This window comes from Eurytemora carolleeae, unplaced genomic scaffold (assembly GCF_000591075.1).
Source record: "Eurytemora carolleeae unplaced genomic scaffold, Eaff_2.0 scaffold715, whole genome shotgun sequence".
In the NCBI taxonomy this organism is placed as follows: Eukaryota; Metazoa; Arthropoda; class Copepoda; order Calanoida; family Temoridae; genus Eurytemora; species Eurytemora carolleeae.
This window is the reverse complement of record NW_019396723.1, coordinates 55,774-71,398: the sequence shown is the minus strand read 5'-3', so window position 1 is coordinate 71,398 and position 15,625 is coordinate 55,774. Positions and strand designations below refer to the sequence as shown.

The 15,625-nt window shown below is 33.7% G+C and overlaps 3 protein-coding genes across 4 annotated transcripts in view; 1 reads left to right on the top strand and 2 right to left on the bottom strand.

Annotated features, from left to right (window-relative positions):
• Window positions 1–384: 384 nt before the first annotated feature.
• LOC111707810 (histone chaperone RTT106) lies at window positions 385–2,620 on the bottom strand. Its single transcript, XM_023480971.1, has 2 exons — window positions 2,541–2,620; window positions 385–850 (listed from the first exon to the last, which is right to left on the bottom strand). The coding sequence occupies exons 1-2, from the start codon at window positions 2,580–2,582 to the stop codon at window positions 422–424; spliced, it is 471 nt and encodes a 156-aa protein (XP_023336739.1). The 5' UTR covers window positions 2,583–2,620; the 3' UTR covers window positions 385–421.
• A 143-nt stretch (window positions 2,621–2,763) lies between these two features.
• The window catches only part of LOC111707808 (uncharacterized), a 37,739-nt gene continuing 24,877 nt past the window's right edge, over window positions 2,764–15,625 (bottom strand). For both annotated transcript variants that reach the window (XM_023480967.1, XM_023480969.1), the window contains exons 3-8: window positions 5,877–5,973; window positions 5,213–5,314; window positions 4,486–4,565; window positions 3,795–3,858; window positions 3,263–3,371; window positions 2,764–2,869 (exon numbers count right to left, since the gene is read on the bottom strand). In XM_023480967.1, coding sequence (XP_023336735.1) covers window positions 2,803–2,869; window positions 3,263–3,371; window positions 3,795–3,858; window positions 4,486–4,565; window positions 5,213–5,314; window positions 5,877–5,973 — 519 coding nt within the window. In that variant the 3' untranslated portion in view covers window positions 2,764–2,802. The remainder of the gene's footprint in view (window positions 2,870–3,262; window positions 3,372–3,794; window positions 3,859–4,485; window positions 4,566–5,212; window positions 5,315–5,876; window positions 5,974–15,625) is intronic.
• On the top strand, window positions 8,562–15,581 carry LOC111707809 (probable ATP-dependent RNA helicase DDX60). Its single transcript, XM_023480970.1, has 6 exons — window positions 8,562–8,637; window positions 8,921–9,021; window positions 11,515–11,643; window positions 12,131–12,193; window positions 13,841–13,933; window positions 15,044–15,581. Exons 2-6 carry the CDS (start codon window positions 8,992–8,994, stop codon window positions 15,134–15,136), a joined length of 408 nt encoding a protein of 135 aa, XP_023336738.1. The 5' UTR covers window positions 8,562–8,637; window positions 8,921–8,991; the 3' UTR covers window positions 15,137–15,581.

Below are 15,625 nucleotides of genomic sequence, written 5' to 3'. Positions count from 1 at the left end.
GGTACACTTACTCTGTCTCCTGTATTTATATTTACTGGATACTGACTGTGGAGGACTTCTATTTAGACCTTTTTAAGACATCGTAAAAATTAAGTGTATTTTCAGGTCTAAAATCAAACGTTACCGTGGTTATTTTCTCATTTTTGCAATTTTTTAAAATTTTAATGGCAGGATTCAAATTTTTGTGATTGTTTTAGGCAGTCATTGGGCACGTTGTGTCCAAAGTCAAAGCCATAAGTCAACTGACAGACTGCCTGAACAGAAATATTTTTAGAAACCCAATTTCTAACCTTGGGGGTAACATGGCCATAATAATTCGAAATTCTTTTTCTTCAAAATTTTCATACATTTTTCACTGTCCAAAGTGCTGTCACTAATCTTAAATTTCTAAATTATAATTTGTATTTTAATAATTAATTGATCAATTATATTCATAATCTTCCTCGTCATCCAGTTTCTCAAGAACATCATCAAGATCTTTCTCAAGCTTATCTAGGTTCTCGTCCGCAATCGCATCAAGAGCACCAAAATCAACGTTTTCATTTACAGATTCAATGTTATCATCATTAACGCTCTCATTCATAGATTCAGAATTGTGTTCGAACAGATCGTCCAAAATGGCATCCTTATTTTCAACAGCTTTGTTTTCTTCATTTTCTTCAAACTTGTTAAAGACTTTGGATACATATTCTTCGGTATCCTCTTCAGATCTGTCCGACGACTGCTCAGATACTTCTCCAGATGAATTCTCGGCTTCCTCTTCAGAAGACTGCTCCGTATCTTCTTCAGACGACCTCTCGGTTTCTTCATCAGATGACTCCTCATCTGTTGCGTTGTAAGTTAAGAAATCCTAGAATAATATAGACGTTAATTCAGCTGTTCTGCAAATGGTAAACTGTATAGGGTTACACTTAATGGATGAGACAAGCATCCTCTAAGTTATGTTTAGCACAAATTGAGAAAAAATGGTATAAATTCAAACTAGTGCCAAAAAATAAGAATTTTAATAATAAATTTTTTTAAAAAAAGGTCCTTTTTTTGCGGATGTTCTGTATGTTATGTAAAACTTTTATCAGGTCATTTATTATGGTAAATTTGGAGAACTTTAGAAACAAAATTCATTCAATTTCTTAAACAAGGATTTACAAATTATGAAAATCTTTGACTTTCAGATCCTCAGGTTTCGGGTCGTGGTCGTCATTGAAGTTCTATCTTTCATGATGGGCAACCTTGAACTTTATGTAAGCTGTACACACAGCTCAGACAAAGATGCAGGGTTTACACGTAACGGGCGTCTAGTACAAGTCGGTACATGTTGTTTAAAGGGACTGTTAAGGAAAAGTGAAAGGGGGTATAAGCTGAAAGCTAATCACTTTAGCTCTTGATCGCGACCCATGAAAGTTTTATCTGATGTTCCTGTCTCGAGAAATTGGTATAAAACCGTGTTAAAATTATACGAAAATTCATAAATGTAAAATTTAGAAAATCTTAAACTTAAATCACGTGACCAGAACTATCACCACTGGCAGAGCAGTAAACTGGTCACGTGTCTCCGCCTGTATCATGTGACCACTTTACTGCACTACCATTGGTGGAACTTCTGGTCAAGTAACACGGAAGTATAAATAATATTATGAATTAAATCTATTAAAAATAGAAATAACAAATATAAAATTAGAATTGGAGTAAACCTAAGTTACAATTAGCATTCTCTGGGATATCATAGTTTTCAGATTGGTTGCATAATTGCTGAATTTTATCTTTTTAAAACCACTACTTTTATACAAAATTGTATATATATTAATTTTCGTATAAATTTGACAAAGTTGTAAATCAATTTCTCGAGATAGGAACATCAGATATAACTTTCATGGGTCGCGATCGAGAGCTGAAGTGATTATAGCTTTCAGCCTATGCCCTCCTTTTTTTCCTTTACAGTCCCTTTAAAAGTGCATAATGCCGCAATGATCATGTAAAAATGCACAATGTGCTTCAGAAAAAAATATATTTGTACTTAAATAATTACTTAGACAAATTTCTAGCCACGCTCCCTCCCCAGACCCACTAGAAAGTTGTGTTATGTGCACCATATGGTAATGTTACATCGTCTATACGCAACATCCCCCCTACTGAACTTCCGACCTACGGCAATATCGGACCTACGCCAGCTGTTTATTTTTGTATTATTTGAGGGTTAGGTTAGGTTAAGACAATTTCTGGGCCGAGCGCTGCGGCTAGGACAGTCTAGGGGGCCGGGCGCTGCGGCCGGAAGTCCATATAGCAGCTGTAAAACCACGTACTAGTAGGTCGGATGTGTAGTATAGCGGATTTGGCGTAGGTCAGAAGTGGAGTATAGCGGATTTGCGTAGGTCGAAAAATACACCACCGCACCATATACAACAAATCTAAAATCTGATTGATTGATTAACTCAAAATATTCAGCTGTATGATCAGTAAATCCCTTTCGGGCCACATAGGCAGGGCGGTCCGCGTCAATGATGCATCTTTGTCTACCTTATCTGTGGCGACTGTGGCTGTACCTGAATTTTATTTGAATCCCCAGATTCTAGAATTCTGATCATTTCCTGAACCACGTGACCGGAATATTATTTTATAACCAAAANGAAAAATGTTTTACTAGTAACTTATAAAATCACTTGATAAGTGAAATGGGTCTGTTAACACTGCACAAGAGCTATGTTCTGTATATATTGGATCATTTGAATTTATAACTTGAGTCTAAAAGTCGTCTTCCTTTCCCAGAGTTTTTTTGTTCTCATTGTAGATAAAATTGTGAAAAACTTACTTGATTGCTTCCTCTAATGCTACAACAGTTAAAGCTGATTTGAAATCTCCCCCCAGAGCTGACCTACAAATATAGGAGAGAATAAGTTTAAAAGTATAACCGGAGAGGGAGGGAGGGCTCGGTCGCTGTGTGAGCATCATTAAATAACCTCTGAACCTATCAAAGAATCGCACAAACAAACAAAGGCTAGAATCTAAGGCTTTGACATTGTACTGTGTGAAAATAAGTTCATATCTGAAGATTGCAAATCATTTTCTTTTTCTTAAACTAGGTGAGAACCCGCCTCCTAAGGGTAATATACTTTTAATTTATGACCACTTTTGTTTCTGCAACAATTTATTACGTGTCCGTAAGTGTACAGTATAAACCTGTATAACAAAATGTATTATCAAAACATTTACATAACTGTCATGTACAACAGTACAGTACATACCCCACATTCATAGCTGCACAAACCTGTAAAGTTGAAGAAAATCCTTCTTTGCATTGTTTACATCAGCTGTATCTTGAATGTACTGTATGGGAACAGGTTTTGGCGCCAACTTGTACAACATGCCGTTCACAACTGAAATAAATCAGTTCTAACTTCTTACGTTAGGGTCAAAAGTGTGTCAATGATAAATTTTTAAGATTTTATATTTGAGTACCCAATAATTGTTTTATTTTAAGTGGATATTATTTTTACCCATTATTACCAACCTATGATTGCCCCAACAGAGTGACATTTAGTTACCTTATGTCCTTTGGGACAATTAAGTAAAATAACCAACCACTTTTCAAAGTTTTCTTGGTCGGAAAATTTAAATTTTTACTTCACCACTGGTTCCCTCGACCAATTTTGCCTGCAAAACATCCCTCGCTGGGCTCTGGATGTTTGGTAAGAAAATTTGGTCTTCGGAACCCATGACAAAGTAAAAAAGTTGTAAATAATTAGTAATAAATCTATTTAAAAGACGATCTTAAAACAATAGTTTATTTACGTACTGACCTAGATCGAAGAATCTGAAAAATTGATCCCTTGCAGCTTGAACTTCAGGAGTATATGGAATATACTAAACACAATAACATATCATTTAAAACGTTTCACATTAAAACTACAGTTTTACTTTTTTTTTTAGGCTGTAACAAATCCGTTTTTAAATATCCTTAGACAGAATTTAATGAAGATAATTTAATGTCACCAAAAGGCATTTTAAAACATCTGATATACAACAAAAAAAACTTTTAATCTTTGTGAAGAAGCAATCTCAAGAACTGACTAGGGTCAACCCAGACCGAAATATATTTTCAATAAATACTTTTTTACTCTTCAGTGGTTTGGTCCATCACCATCACCGAATTTTAAAACTATTTTTTTCCTGCTCATTTCAAAGGGAATTTTGTGACAAGGCCAATTTTCACTCGATGTAAACCTCTGGAGTTTGTCCTGTTTCTGGCACCTTATATTCAAATATAAGCCATTGCAGGGTCGAGACTAAATGTTTGCTGGGTAATTCACATACCGGGTGTCTCTGAAAAAAGTGTGCTTCCTAAGATGTTCAAAAAAAATTCGAAGATCTTTTAAAGTCATTTTTTTTAATCAGCAATTCTATCATTAAAAATGCGCAATTTATGCTGTTCTCTTGTATGAACGAAAAATCAAATAAGAACAAACAGATAAAATGATCTGCTTGATTTTCCTGAGCCCCAACAATCCCAGCTTCAGCATCCTTGAACCCTTGGTTGAACTTCTCCTTGGCTGCTTTCACTTCCTCGGTATCTAAACAGAACAAGCGCTTCTGGAACCGACAAGCACACACACTGTAGGGAAAATCGAAACAGTTCATAGTTCATTGAAATATTTAAAAACAACAAAATGACATCTAAAAGGTCTTAAATTTTTTTGATAATTAATCAGTTTCAAGTTGTGTACAAAAACGGAATCTACGACTTATGTGCTTTTGAAAATGTTGTCTGCTGTCTTCATAGTATTCATACCTTAAATGGTAACAGAGATTAAGATATGTTTTAGAAAATGTTTAAGGAATATATTTATGAATTGGAACTAACACATCTTCTTTAATAATTCAGTAAATTTGAAATTTTCTTTTAGTATGAGAATAAATTAGAAAATATTGTATATAAAATTCTCTTTTTAGCCACAAATAAAAAGTTAAAAGTTGAGACAATTAATATAATAGCTGCTTATTCTGAATTTTACTGCTTTTATTTCCTGTGAAAACTCACAAAATTTACGATGGCATGGCGTTCAAAATCTAAACATCTAAACTTGTTAATGATATTTTTCTGAACAGCATATTTTCTAAAGGCCAATAAAATTGAAAAATTTATTTTGAATTTCTTGTAAATATTCAACCCTAGAATTTAAAAGTCCATTTATTTATTTGACTGATTTTTGGCAATTACCTTCAATGTAGAAGTTTTCTACAGTTTTGATTAGTCCGTTGGTAGCATCAATAAACACCTTGAAAAAATCTTCTTTGGCAGCTTTTACATCAGCAGTGTCCTCTAATATTAGTTTGATTATTGTAATTTTGGTTAAAAAATCTATGAGATTAGGTTTTTCTGCCACATAGTACCGGGCCAATTTAATTATAGGATTAACAAATGATTCATCTTATTCTTGTAAGTGTGCTCATGTGATGGAAATCATTTTTAAAAACGATGCAAAAAGCTTTCGTTTCACTTTTGATTTTTCAAACCTAATCAGCCTTTGTCAACAGAAACTTAATTAACGAAATGTTAGTTTTCAGTTATTGAAAACGAAACAATGAAATCTATATTTACAAAATGATAGTTTTTTGTTTACTTTCTCTTTATGCAAATTAACTTGGTAATTGAACATTTCTATTGTAAAAAGTAACATTTATTTTCCACCACCCCCCCCCCTTTCTTAATTTTTGTCCAAATGTGACATGCGAAATACATTTATACAATCTTTTTTAAAAGTAAAAAAATGCCCATCCCTACAGTATTCTAAACATTCTTTAAACTGTTTGCGTATTTTAGGAAATCTGTTGTTTTATACCATTAAGTTCAAAGAATACATTTCCACATACAATGTTCTTACCAATAAAAACTTTTTTGATGAATCCGTTAAGAGCTTGATTAAAGACTCCCAGGAACTCTTGCTTGGCCTCCTTAACCTCAGTGGTGTCCTCCAAATACTGAACAAATCAAGAATTATTAGTGTGGCAGGAAATATTTTGTGTTATAGCAAAGGTTCTGTGTAGGAAACTTCTTAAGGATATGTTTTGTAAGAAAACCAAAGAGAATGTATAATCTAATCTCGATGAAGAAAACGTTTTGTGGCAGCAAATGTTTTTTGAGGAAACATTCAGTATAATGAAACATTTTGTTAGGAAACGTTTTGTAAGGATACTGCTTTTGCGAGGAAACGTTCAATAAGAAAATATTCAGTAAGGAAACGTTCAGTAGGGAAACGTTTTGCTAAAAAATATGAAAATTTTCGGTAGCATTTCGCAAACTTTTCTCGCGAAATTTCGAGAAATTAAATGAAGCAAAAACATAGCGAAATTTCGCGAAAATGCAAAATTTCGCGAAAATGTGAAATACTTAAATTATTTTTACAAAATGCGATTCGTGAAATTCAAAAGTATTTTCGCGAAATGCGAAAATTTAGTGAAAACCATGAGCTTAATAATAGCTGCAAAAAATAATTGCTCTAAAGAACTTGTGGAATTCTCTGCTCTGCTCAATATATTTGAAGAATAGCTACTTTTTCAAAATTATTTAGGTTCTTCCTGTAGTGGATTTTATTTTGTGTTAAGAAGAAAGATTTTTACAGTCTAGAAAATATTTTCAAGCAAATCTTTGAATTAACTGATGTCTCCTGTAGTCGTTCTTATCTTTTAATTAATCCATCAATTGAGCTCGCAGAATAATGCAAAATTTTAGCATTAATATTTCGCTAAATTTTCGCATTATTTTTACGCGAAACAGATTGAAGCAAAATTTTGTGAAAAAGGCAAAAATTTTTACATTTTTCGCGAGCAAACTAAATGCGAAAATGAAGCGAAATGGTCACGAAAATTTTTTTTTCGAGAAAAATGCGAAATTTTTGCGAAACGATTTTTCCTTTTCGCTGGAACCCCTAATTACACTCTAAATTATAATTATGTTGCACCGCAAATACTATAATAAAATCAAGGATTCCACTGTAAATTATAATTACGAGTCCACAAATACTTTAACAAAATCAAGGAAATTATAATTGTGTCCACAAATACATAAAAAAAATCAAGGATTACACTGTAAATTGTAATTACGAGTCCACAAATACTTTGACAAAATCAAGGAAATTATAATTGTGTCCACAAATACATAACAAAATCAAGGATTACACTGTAAATGGTAATTATGTGTCGACAAATACATATACCAAAATCAATTGGATACACTGTAAATTGTGTCCACAAATACTTAAACAAGTATTACATCTGTGTAAATTATAATAAAATTAAAAAATGGATATGTGATCATCACGAAAGGCATATCTTTTTATTTCATCCTTTTAAACTTTATACAACCTTAATATTTCTTATATTTATTTTCGGCCCTCAATTGAATCATATTCGACCCAATTTAGCAAATAAAACCCTGAACATCTGGAAGCAAATTTGAATCTTTATAATCTGTTTAAATTATAAAGAAAAAACTCCAAATATGAGTTGCATTCATAGCTGCGTAATTGCAACGCTCTATAAACCTAATCTATTCGACCTGAGCTGAAAACTTTAGAATGAAATATCCAGATATCCGATGGATTAACTTTTCTGGAGTTTAAATTCATGTTGAGAACAAGCAATATTTAAACTGGATATTAACAAACTCTCCTTAATCCTGATATCCACCATTCTAAAGTTTTCAGCTCTGTTCACTGCAGTTTCAGTAGTTACTATGTTATGAGTAACGGTGAACCACCGTGTACTATATTGGCGGGATGGAAGTTTTAAAAAAGGTTTTGTCTATAGGAAAGAGGGAGGGGGAAGCTAAAGTTTAAATTAAACTCCATCCCATCCCAGCTGGAAAATTAATTTTTCTTTCCACCGTTTTCTTATTTTCTACTGTGATCGGAACTCTTTTTTTCATCCGCAAATGTCTTTTTGTGGAGCTCCGGCATGGGATGATTAAAAGCCGTCTTTTTTTAGTCTGCAATTGTTTGCTGTCGGAGTTTGACTCCATCGTCGGATCAAAACTAATTTATCAGTCCGTCTGAAGAACTTTGAGGATGAAAAGACAAACTGTTTCTTCCGATATGAAATCAAAAAGGATGATAAAAAACGAGGGCCCGCTGAAAAGCGCGCTCATTTGTCAAATCTTAGCCAGTTTAATTCATTTCTTCAAGGTGTAAGCACGCTGCTCAATTTGTTCAGAAAGTTTCTACATGATGAGATCTGCATGACCTTTATAACAATTGCGAAATTTTTTAAGTCATGGAATGCTCTTTATGTATAATAATAAAGAATTTTCCATGATTTAGCTGATTAGCATTAATCATCAATCTTCAACTNCACACAAAGTGTGAAAAAGGCAATTCCTTTGCAATTGTTCCAAAATTGTTGATTCATTTTGCCATCTTACACTGTCAAATTTTGCCCCTGGCAAAAATGAACCAAAAACGGTCCAAAAACGGGCGTGTTTTAGCATAAAGTTTTTTGATTGTTTTTTCTTCTTAAACAGGAGAAAGTATTGCCACTAATACTATACAGTGTACACTACAGATTCTATTGCTATTCTGCAGTTTAGCAGAATTAACTATACTCGCAGAACACTGAGACATATTTGTTCTTAGTATCAAAAGTGGAAAGGTAGCATTAATTATTTTTCGATTTTAATTCTGTACAGAGATTGGGTCTAAGTCGTCTAAGCTGTATAAATAATTCCGCGCCGTTCGATTTTTACTCTGCATTTGACTAATTTATTCATTTGTATGTTAAAGGTTGAGATTATCTTAGTTGTAAGTTTTCATAACCCTTTCTAAATTAAATTTTGTATTCGATCTGAACTGCACATAAATATCATCTAGGATTTATAAACTTAAATAACGAAAATTAATCGTGATTTTTAAATAAATAATAATTTTGTTTTCAGATTTTTTTCACAATATATGTCGAAGAATTGAGAAAGACGTAGCAATTGATCGCGAAGAGCGAGAAAATACTATGGAGGAAGACAAGCTCGAGGTTCCTAGGGTAAGTTTAAGCTAAGCGATATAAAGTGGCTTTTTTTTTTCACACTGTTATAAAGTTATTGGACAGAAATTTTCTCTTTATCGAGAAGAATCAAGTCTTTATAGATTCAATTTTTTCCCGAGCTTTAGCGAGGAACAGAACTATAGGTATATTCCTAGAGAACGATTTTTGGACCCCCCCCCAGGCCCCCCCCTCCCATCAAATTTGTACATGGATCTTACAAAGTGTCTTGACTTAACCTAACCCGTGGCCGCAGCGCTCGGCCCCCTAATCTGTCCTAGCCGCAGCGCTCAGCACAGAAAGTGTCTTAACTAACCTAACCCGCGGCCGCAGCGCTCGGCCCCCTAGCCTATCCTAGCCGCAGCGCTCGGCCCAGAAAGTGTCTTAACTAACCTAACTCTAAATAACAATAAATAAATTCTAATTTAACAATTTCGTCATGTTTAAAATTGATAGGTAGGGGGGGGGGGGCCTGGGGGGGTCCAAAAATCATTCTCTAGGACAGACCCAGAACATATTCTAAAAGGCGGGTCATTTCCTAATATACGATTTTTGGACCCCCCTCCTATCAATTTTGTACATGGATCTTATATGTAAGACATGGATATAATTGACCATATGTCCGCAGCGCCTGGCCCCCTAGACTGTCATAGCAGTGGCGCTCGCCCACCTTAGCCTGTCCTAGCTCCAGCGCTCGGCTCTTATAGCCTGTCGTTATTTCTGTAAAAAATAATTTTGGTAATCAAAAAAGAAGAGATAAGTTGGACATCAAAAGGCAAGTTTTCATCCATTTTATTCATCTAAAAATAGTTTTTCTTACATTTTCGTATCCCTATTTCTTTGAAACCTGATGGTGTTTAATTTCTGGGTGGAGAACGAGATTAACTATTTTGTAAAGGGGAAAGATATTTCAAGAAAGTTTTTGCCACTAACTCATATTTTATGTTTCCTATATCTTTGAAACCTGATGGTGCAAAACCTTATTTCAAACTTGGGCTTTTACTATAGTTAAGGAGTTTTTGACAAAATCTCATTTATTTTGCTCCTCTTAAATATAAACAACAAAAATTTTCTGTTCTAACCCAAGAAAAGCCTAAGCATAAAAGATATACGGTACATTAATATAAATAAATAATCAGTAATTTTGTTAAAATAGGGGTTTTTATGGGGCCCAGCACAAAATCTTCTTAAGGTGTGCGCACCAAAAATTAATGTGTCCCCCTACACTAAAGCTCTCGTACGCCCCTGCTATAGTACATAAAAAGAGGAAACACCTCAACTAAATATAGTTTTTTCTTTGAAAAGTGGAAACGCCTCAAAAATATGCGGAAACGTATAAAAAAGGAGGAAACACCTCAATTATAAATATTGGGAAACAACACAAAAATATCCGGAAATACCTCACCCTTTTCCAGTTTTGAGGGTTTTCCAAAAATAAAGCGGAAATTCCTCAAAAGTGGATTTTTGTGGTTTTTAAGGTATTTCCGTGGTGAGGTGGATCTCATGGATAAAATTGGTCATGTGACTGCCCGTGGCGCTCAGCTCCCTAGCCTGTTCTAGCCTCAGCGCTCGGCCCCCTAGCCTGTCATAGCCGCAGCGCTGGGTCCAGAAATTGTCTTAACCTAATCTAACCCTGGAGTAATACAAAATATTTCATGCACATATTTATCCATGATTGATGTTTATGCTAAGCCATTTAAAAGACAAACATGTTCTTGATTTAATATATTTTGTAGTAATTTTATACTCGTAAACTGACCCATTTCATCCCTATGGTTTTTATTATTGCCATGTAATTATTAGGGATTCTATTGTTTCATACTTAACGCTTCAATAGTTTGAAAACATAACTATATAATAATGCTTATATATGTTGTTTCCTGGGATAAATGATACATTAGAAACCATTACCAGTTTTTGGTTCAGACAAAAAATTACGAAAAAATATTTTAAATCGCGATCACTATCATTTAGTGAACCCAACCTATATGTGGATATAATATATGTTTAGATCCCGAATCCGACAGTTAACCTAACCTATATGGATATATGTTCCTGTAGTAAACCCAACCTATATGGATATATGTTTAGATCCCAAATCCTATAGTGAACCCTACTTATATGAATATATGTTTAGATGCCCGATCCTATAGTGAACCCAACCTATATGGATATATGTTTAGATCCCTATTCCTATAGTGAACCCAACCTATATGGATATATGTTTAGATCCCTATTCCTATAGTGAACCCAACCTATATGGATATATGTTTAGATCCCTATTCCTATAGTGAACCCAACCTATATGGATATTTGCTTAGATCTCTATTCCTATAGTGAACCCAACCAATATGGATTTTTGCTTAGATCCCTATTCTTATAGTAAACCCAACCAATATGGATTTTTTCTTAGATCCCTATTCTTATAGTAAACCCAACCTATATGGATATATGTTCCTGTAGTAAATCCAACCTACATGGATATATGTTTAGATCCCAAATCCTATAGTGAACCCAAACTATATGGATATATGTTGGGAGTTTGCTGATTCTGAAATATTTCTGGTGGATGCACAAGCTCTCATCCAACTTCTGCACGAGGAGAATAAGGAGACAATCCAGGTTAGATTTATAGTTTACAAAACAGAAACGTTCTCGTAGATCTTATACAGACAGTGCTAAACCCCTAAGGAATCATCTATCTGTATACATAGTTTGCTTGTCTGTTTGTTTGTTTGGGTGTTTGTTTGTTTGTTTGTTTGTTTGGGTTTTTGCTTGTTTGTTTGTTTGGGTGTTTGTTTCTTTGTTTCTTTGTTTCTTTGTTTGTATCCAATAAACGTCTAAACGGCTGAACTGATCCGGCCAAAATTTTGTGTTGTTTGGGAACAATCAAAATGTGAAAAATTTGCCCCTAACAACCTTAAATTTCATTTAATTTTGAAAATCCAAGATTTTTTTTATAAAATCCTCAATTTTTATTTACAAAGTGAAAATGTTCACAAAAGAATAGAAAATGGGCACCCTGAAAGCCTAGTAATTCAAATTTAATTGCTTAACAGTCACGTCAAAATAAAAAATATCTCCTGATTTATAAATAAAACATTTTTAGGATTTCGGAGTTAACAGTTTGCACCTGGTTTATCTTATTGAAAGATTTCTTCATGCTTTCAAGGAAACTTTAGATTCAAATAGGCTTTATTCAAATATTAAAGGGACTGAGGACCAAGTTTAATTGACCCTTTATGCAAAGGGCTCAGTAACATTATGCCTAGTTCCCGAATGCCTAGTTCGTGAATGCCTAGTTCACTATGCCTAGTTCATGAATGACTAGACAACATTATGCCTAGATTTCTGAATGCCTAGATAACATTATGCCTAGATTTTTGAATTCCTAGTTCATAATGCCTAGATACCATTATGCCTAGAGAACACAATGCCTAGATTCATGAATGCCTGGATAACATTATGCCTAGATAACATAAAAGTGCATTTAATGCCTAGACAATGTATTTCAAAGAGAAATAAAAATATTAAAGAGAGAGAAAAAAAAACACAATCCGGTAACATTTTTACAAAAATCCGCAATATATTTCAGATTATATTTCTACTTTGGCCCATGATAGGCAAAAATTTGACCAATAAAATATCTAATAAATCATGTAAACATATTAGTATCATTTATTTATTGCTTGACAATGTATATAGACATTCAATTCAGTCTAATGTTATCTAGGCATTGGGTGACTAGGCATTATGAAATCTAGGCATAATGTGTTCTAGGCATTTAGAAATATAGGCATAATGTTATATAGGCATTCATGAATCTAGGCATGGTGTTATCTAGGCATAATGTTATCTAGGCATTACGAACTAGGCATTCATGACTCTAGGCATAGTGAACTAGGCATTCACGAATCACGAACTAGGCATTCGGGAACTAGGCATAATGTTACTGAGCCATGCAAAGAAGGCAAAGCCCCTAAACCCTAGTCTTATCAACTTTGAATTAGATGTTAATGTTTTTAATTTTAAAACTGATTATTTTAAAATCTGGTTTAGAATTACAAAAGTAACATAAGCATTTCAACTGCAGAAAAACATATTATCAGAATGAAATCTAGAAAAATGAAAATATCTTGCATTTTATTGATTAGATAAAGGTTTTAAGGGTACCGTCGTGAATCGGATATTCCCATATTTGCACGGGGTCACTGTAAAGAAACAAATTTTGTCAATTTTTTTCGTTGTCTCTGAAGCAGATTCGTAAATAAAGTGAAATATACCAGTTCGCTAGAAAGAAAACTAAGAAAATATCATTTATTTTTCCCAGACAGAGGTTTTAAAGGTTATATTGCTATATATTGTTCTGGTTTTGCTGAGACACCATTTTTGGTAATATTTAAAGCAATTCTTAAATCGATATTTTTCACGATATATGCTCGACGTTTTTCACATTATCATCATTCATCGTAACACTGTTCTTGAAAATGTTTAAGGTTTTAGGCTCTATGGTCTGGTAGACTGTTCCATGTAACCTTTGTAAATAAGGCCGATGTAAGTAAGGGTTGAGTACAGTGAGTAGCAATATTTTGGCTCCCTTGCTTTTGATCCACGGATCCAAGTGGAAAATATAACTGTCAAAGCATAATCATACTAAAAAACTTGTTTCTCAAGTGTGAACCAATGAGACATAAAACTCTCATCTTTTATTGGTAAATTTCAGCAAAATGTCGCGGAAAATTATATTTTTTTATCATGACGGAATCATAACTCGCATCTTAATGGAATTACTGCAGCTGAAACTAAATCTTGGGTTCAGGATCGAGGAGGAGACTTCACCTTGGTTTTCTTCTCTGATAAAAGGTTGAGAACAAACCCTCTCCTCACTGATATTCTTATCCATCATTTCAAGGTAAACAAAATAAAATTACATATTAAAGGGAGACATGGTAATATAGCTAAGAATGCAAAATTGTGCAAGCCTGCTGCGCCATATCATGCTGGGCGCTGTATGTATAAAATGCCTTTTTTTTGACGACGACATGTACACCCTTCAGAAGGTGGGTGGTGAGGATAGTAAAGGTCGGAGAGTGTTATGAATGCCAGAAACAAGCTTAAAACATGTGATTTAATGGGAATCGATACCCATATTGTATACCATGCGCATAGAATTAACACAGAGTGGGGATGGGGTCTCTTTAAAAAACAGTACTAACGTCTTATAAGTCTCAAATGATTTCTAAAAAAGGTCTCTACTATACTACATTCTCAGCTCAATCACCATGTCTAGCCAGACACTCCTTTTAAGCGCAATATTTTTTGTTTAGATTAACACATAATGATGTAAGTTTTAACCTAAATTATTCTCTTTATGTTCCTCAAAATTTAAATTTATTGTTTAAAACCATTATAATTTGGCGCTTCGTGCAGGGGTTCATCTATGATCAAAGGGTGAACATTACACCCAGTACACCCAAAAAATACTACTTTAGAACTTGTAGAGACATACTAACTTCCACAAATAGTATTTAAGGCCTAAAAATCAACCACAAATAATTTAGTATTTTTATCCTTACTATCTGCAACAAAAGTATCTTTGTTCATAAAAATGGCCAAACATAGAATCTCACTTTATCAAATCTGCCTCAGAAATTTTCACAAAATATCTAGATGAACTCGAGTCGTGCAAAATTGACTATTCATATTTGAGTAGAAATTGGGGATAGGCATACTTTTTTATAGAAAATATCATTTCAACAAAGTAACTTATTTTTTTTATTTTCTTCTTAAATATTATTTATTGTTTATTATCTTAATCTTGTTGCGCTTTTTGGTCTTGGGACACGAGTATGAAAGCTCAGAATCAATAACTTTTTAATTCTCATTCAAGTAGTTTTAAATGAGCCTTATTCTGTCTTCTCTTATTGGTTTAGATCATTGTACTATTTTTCATTAGTTCTTAATATTTCCAAAGTAATCTTTGGTTTTATCAATATTTTATTATTTTTATTATTATTTCTAGATGAATACAAGTGTCAGTGTTATAACGGAGTTCTCGAGTCCTTTCGATTTGGAGTTCGAAACTTATGTACTGAAGGAGAGTGAATACTTTTGATTAATGAAAAAAACAGACCATACCTGGAGAAGGAAGGGGGGAGGGGTTCCAAGAACGAATTGTTTGTCTGTCGGGGTTCTGATAGTATTCTTTCAAGATCAAAATTTGGCAAATTTGGCAACACACAAAGTGTGAAAAAGGCAATTCCTTTGCAATTGTTCCAAAATTGTTGATTCATTTTGCCATCTTACACTGTCAAATTTTGCCCCTGGCAAAAATGAACCAAAAACGGTCCAAAAACGGGCGTGTTTTAGCATAAAGTTTTTTGATTGTTTTTTCTTCTTAAACAGGAGAAAGTATTGCCAAAGCTAAATTAAAGAACTGTTTTGATAGTTTATTTTTTTTAATTTTAAAAAATGAACCAAAACAATTAAACGATTAGGGGTGCAAGGCAATGGCGCTGAGAAGTTTGAGAATGCAGTTGGGTCAGGAACGCCATCCCTCCCCTCTACATTTAATTTAGCTTAATTCCTCGGGGGGGGGGGGGGG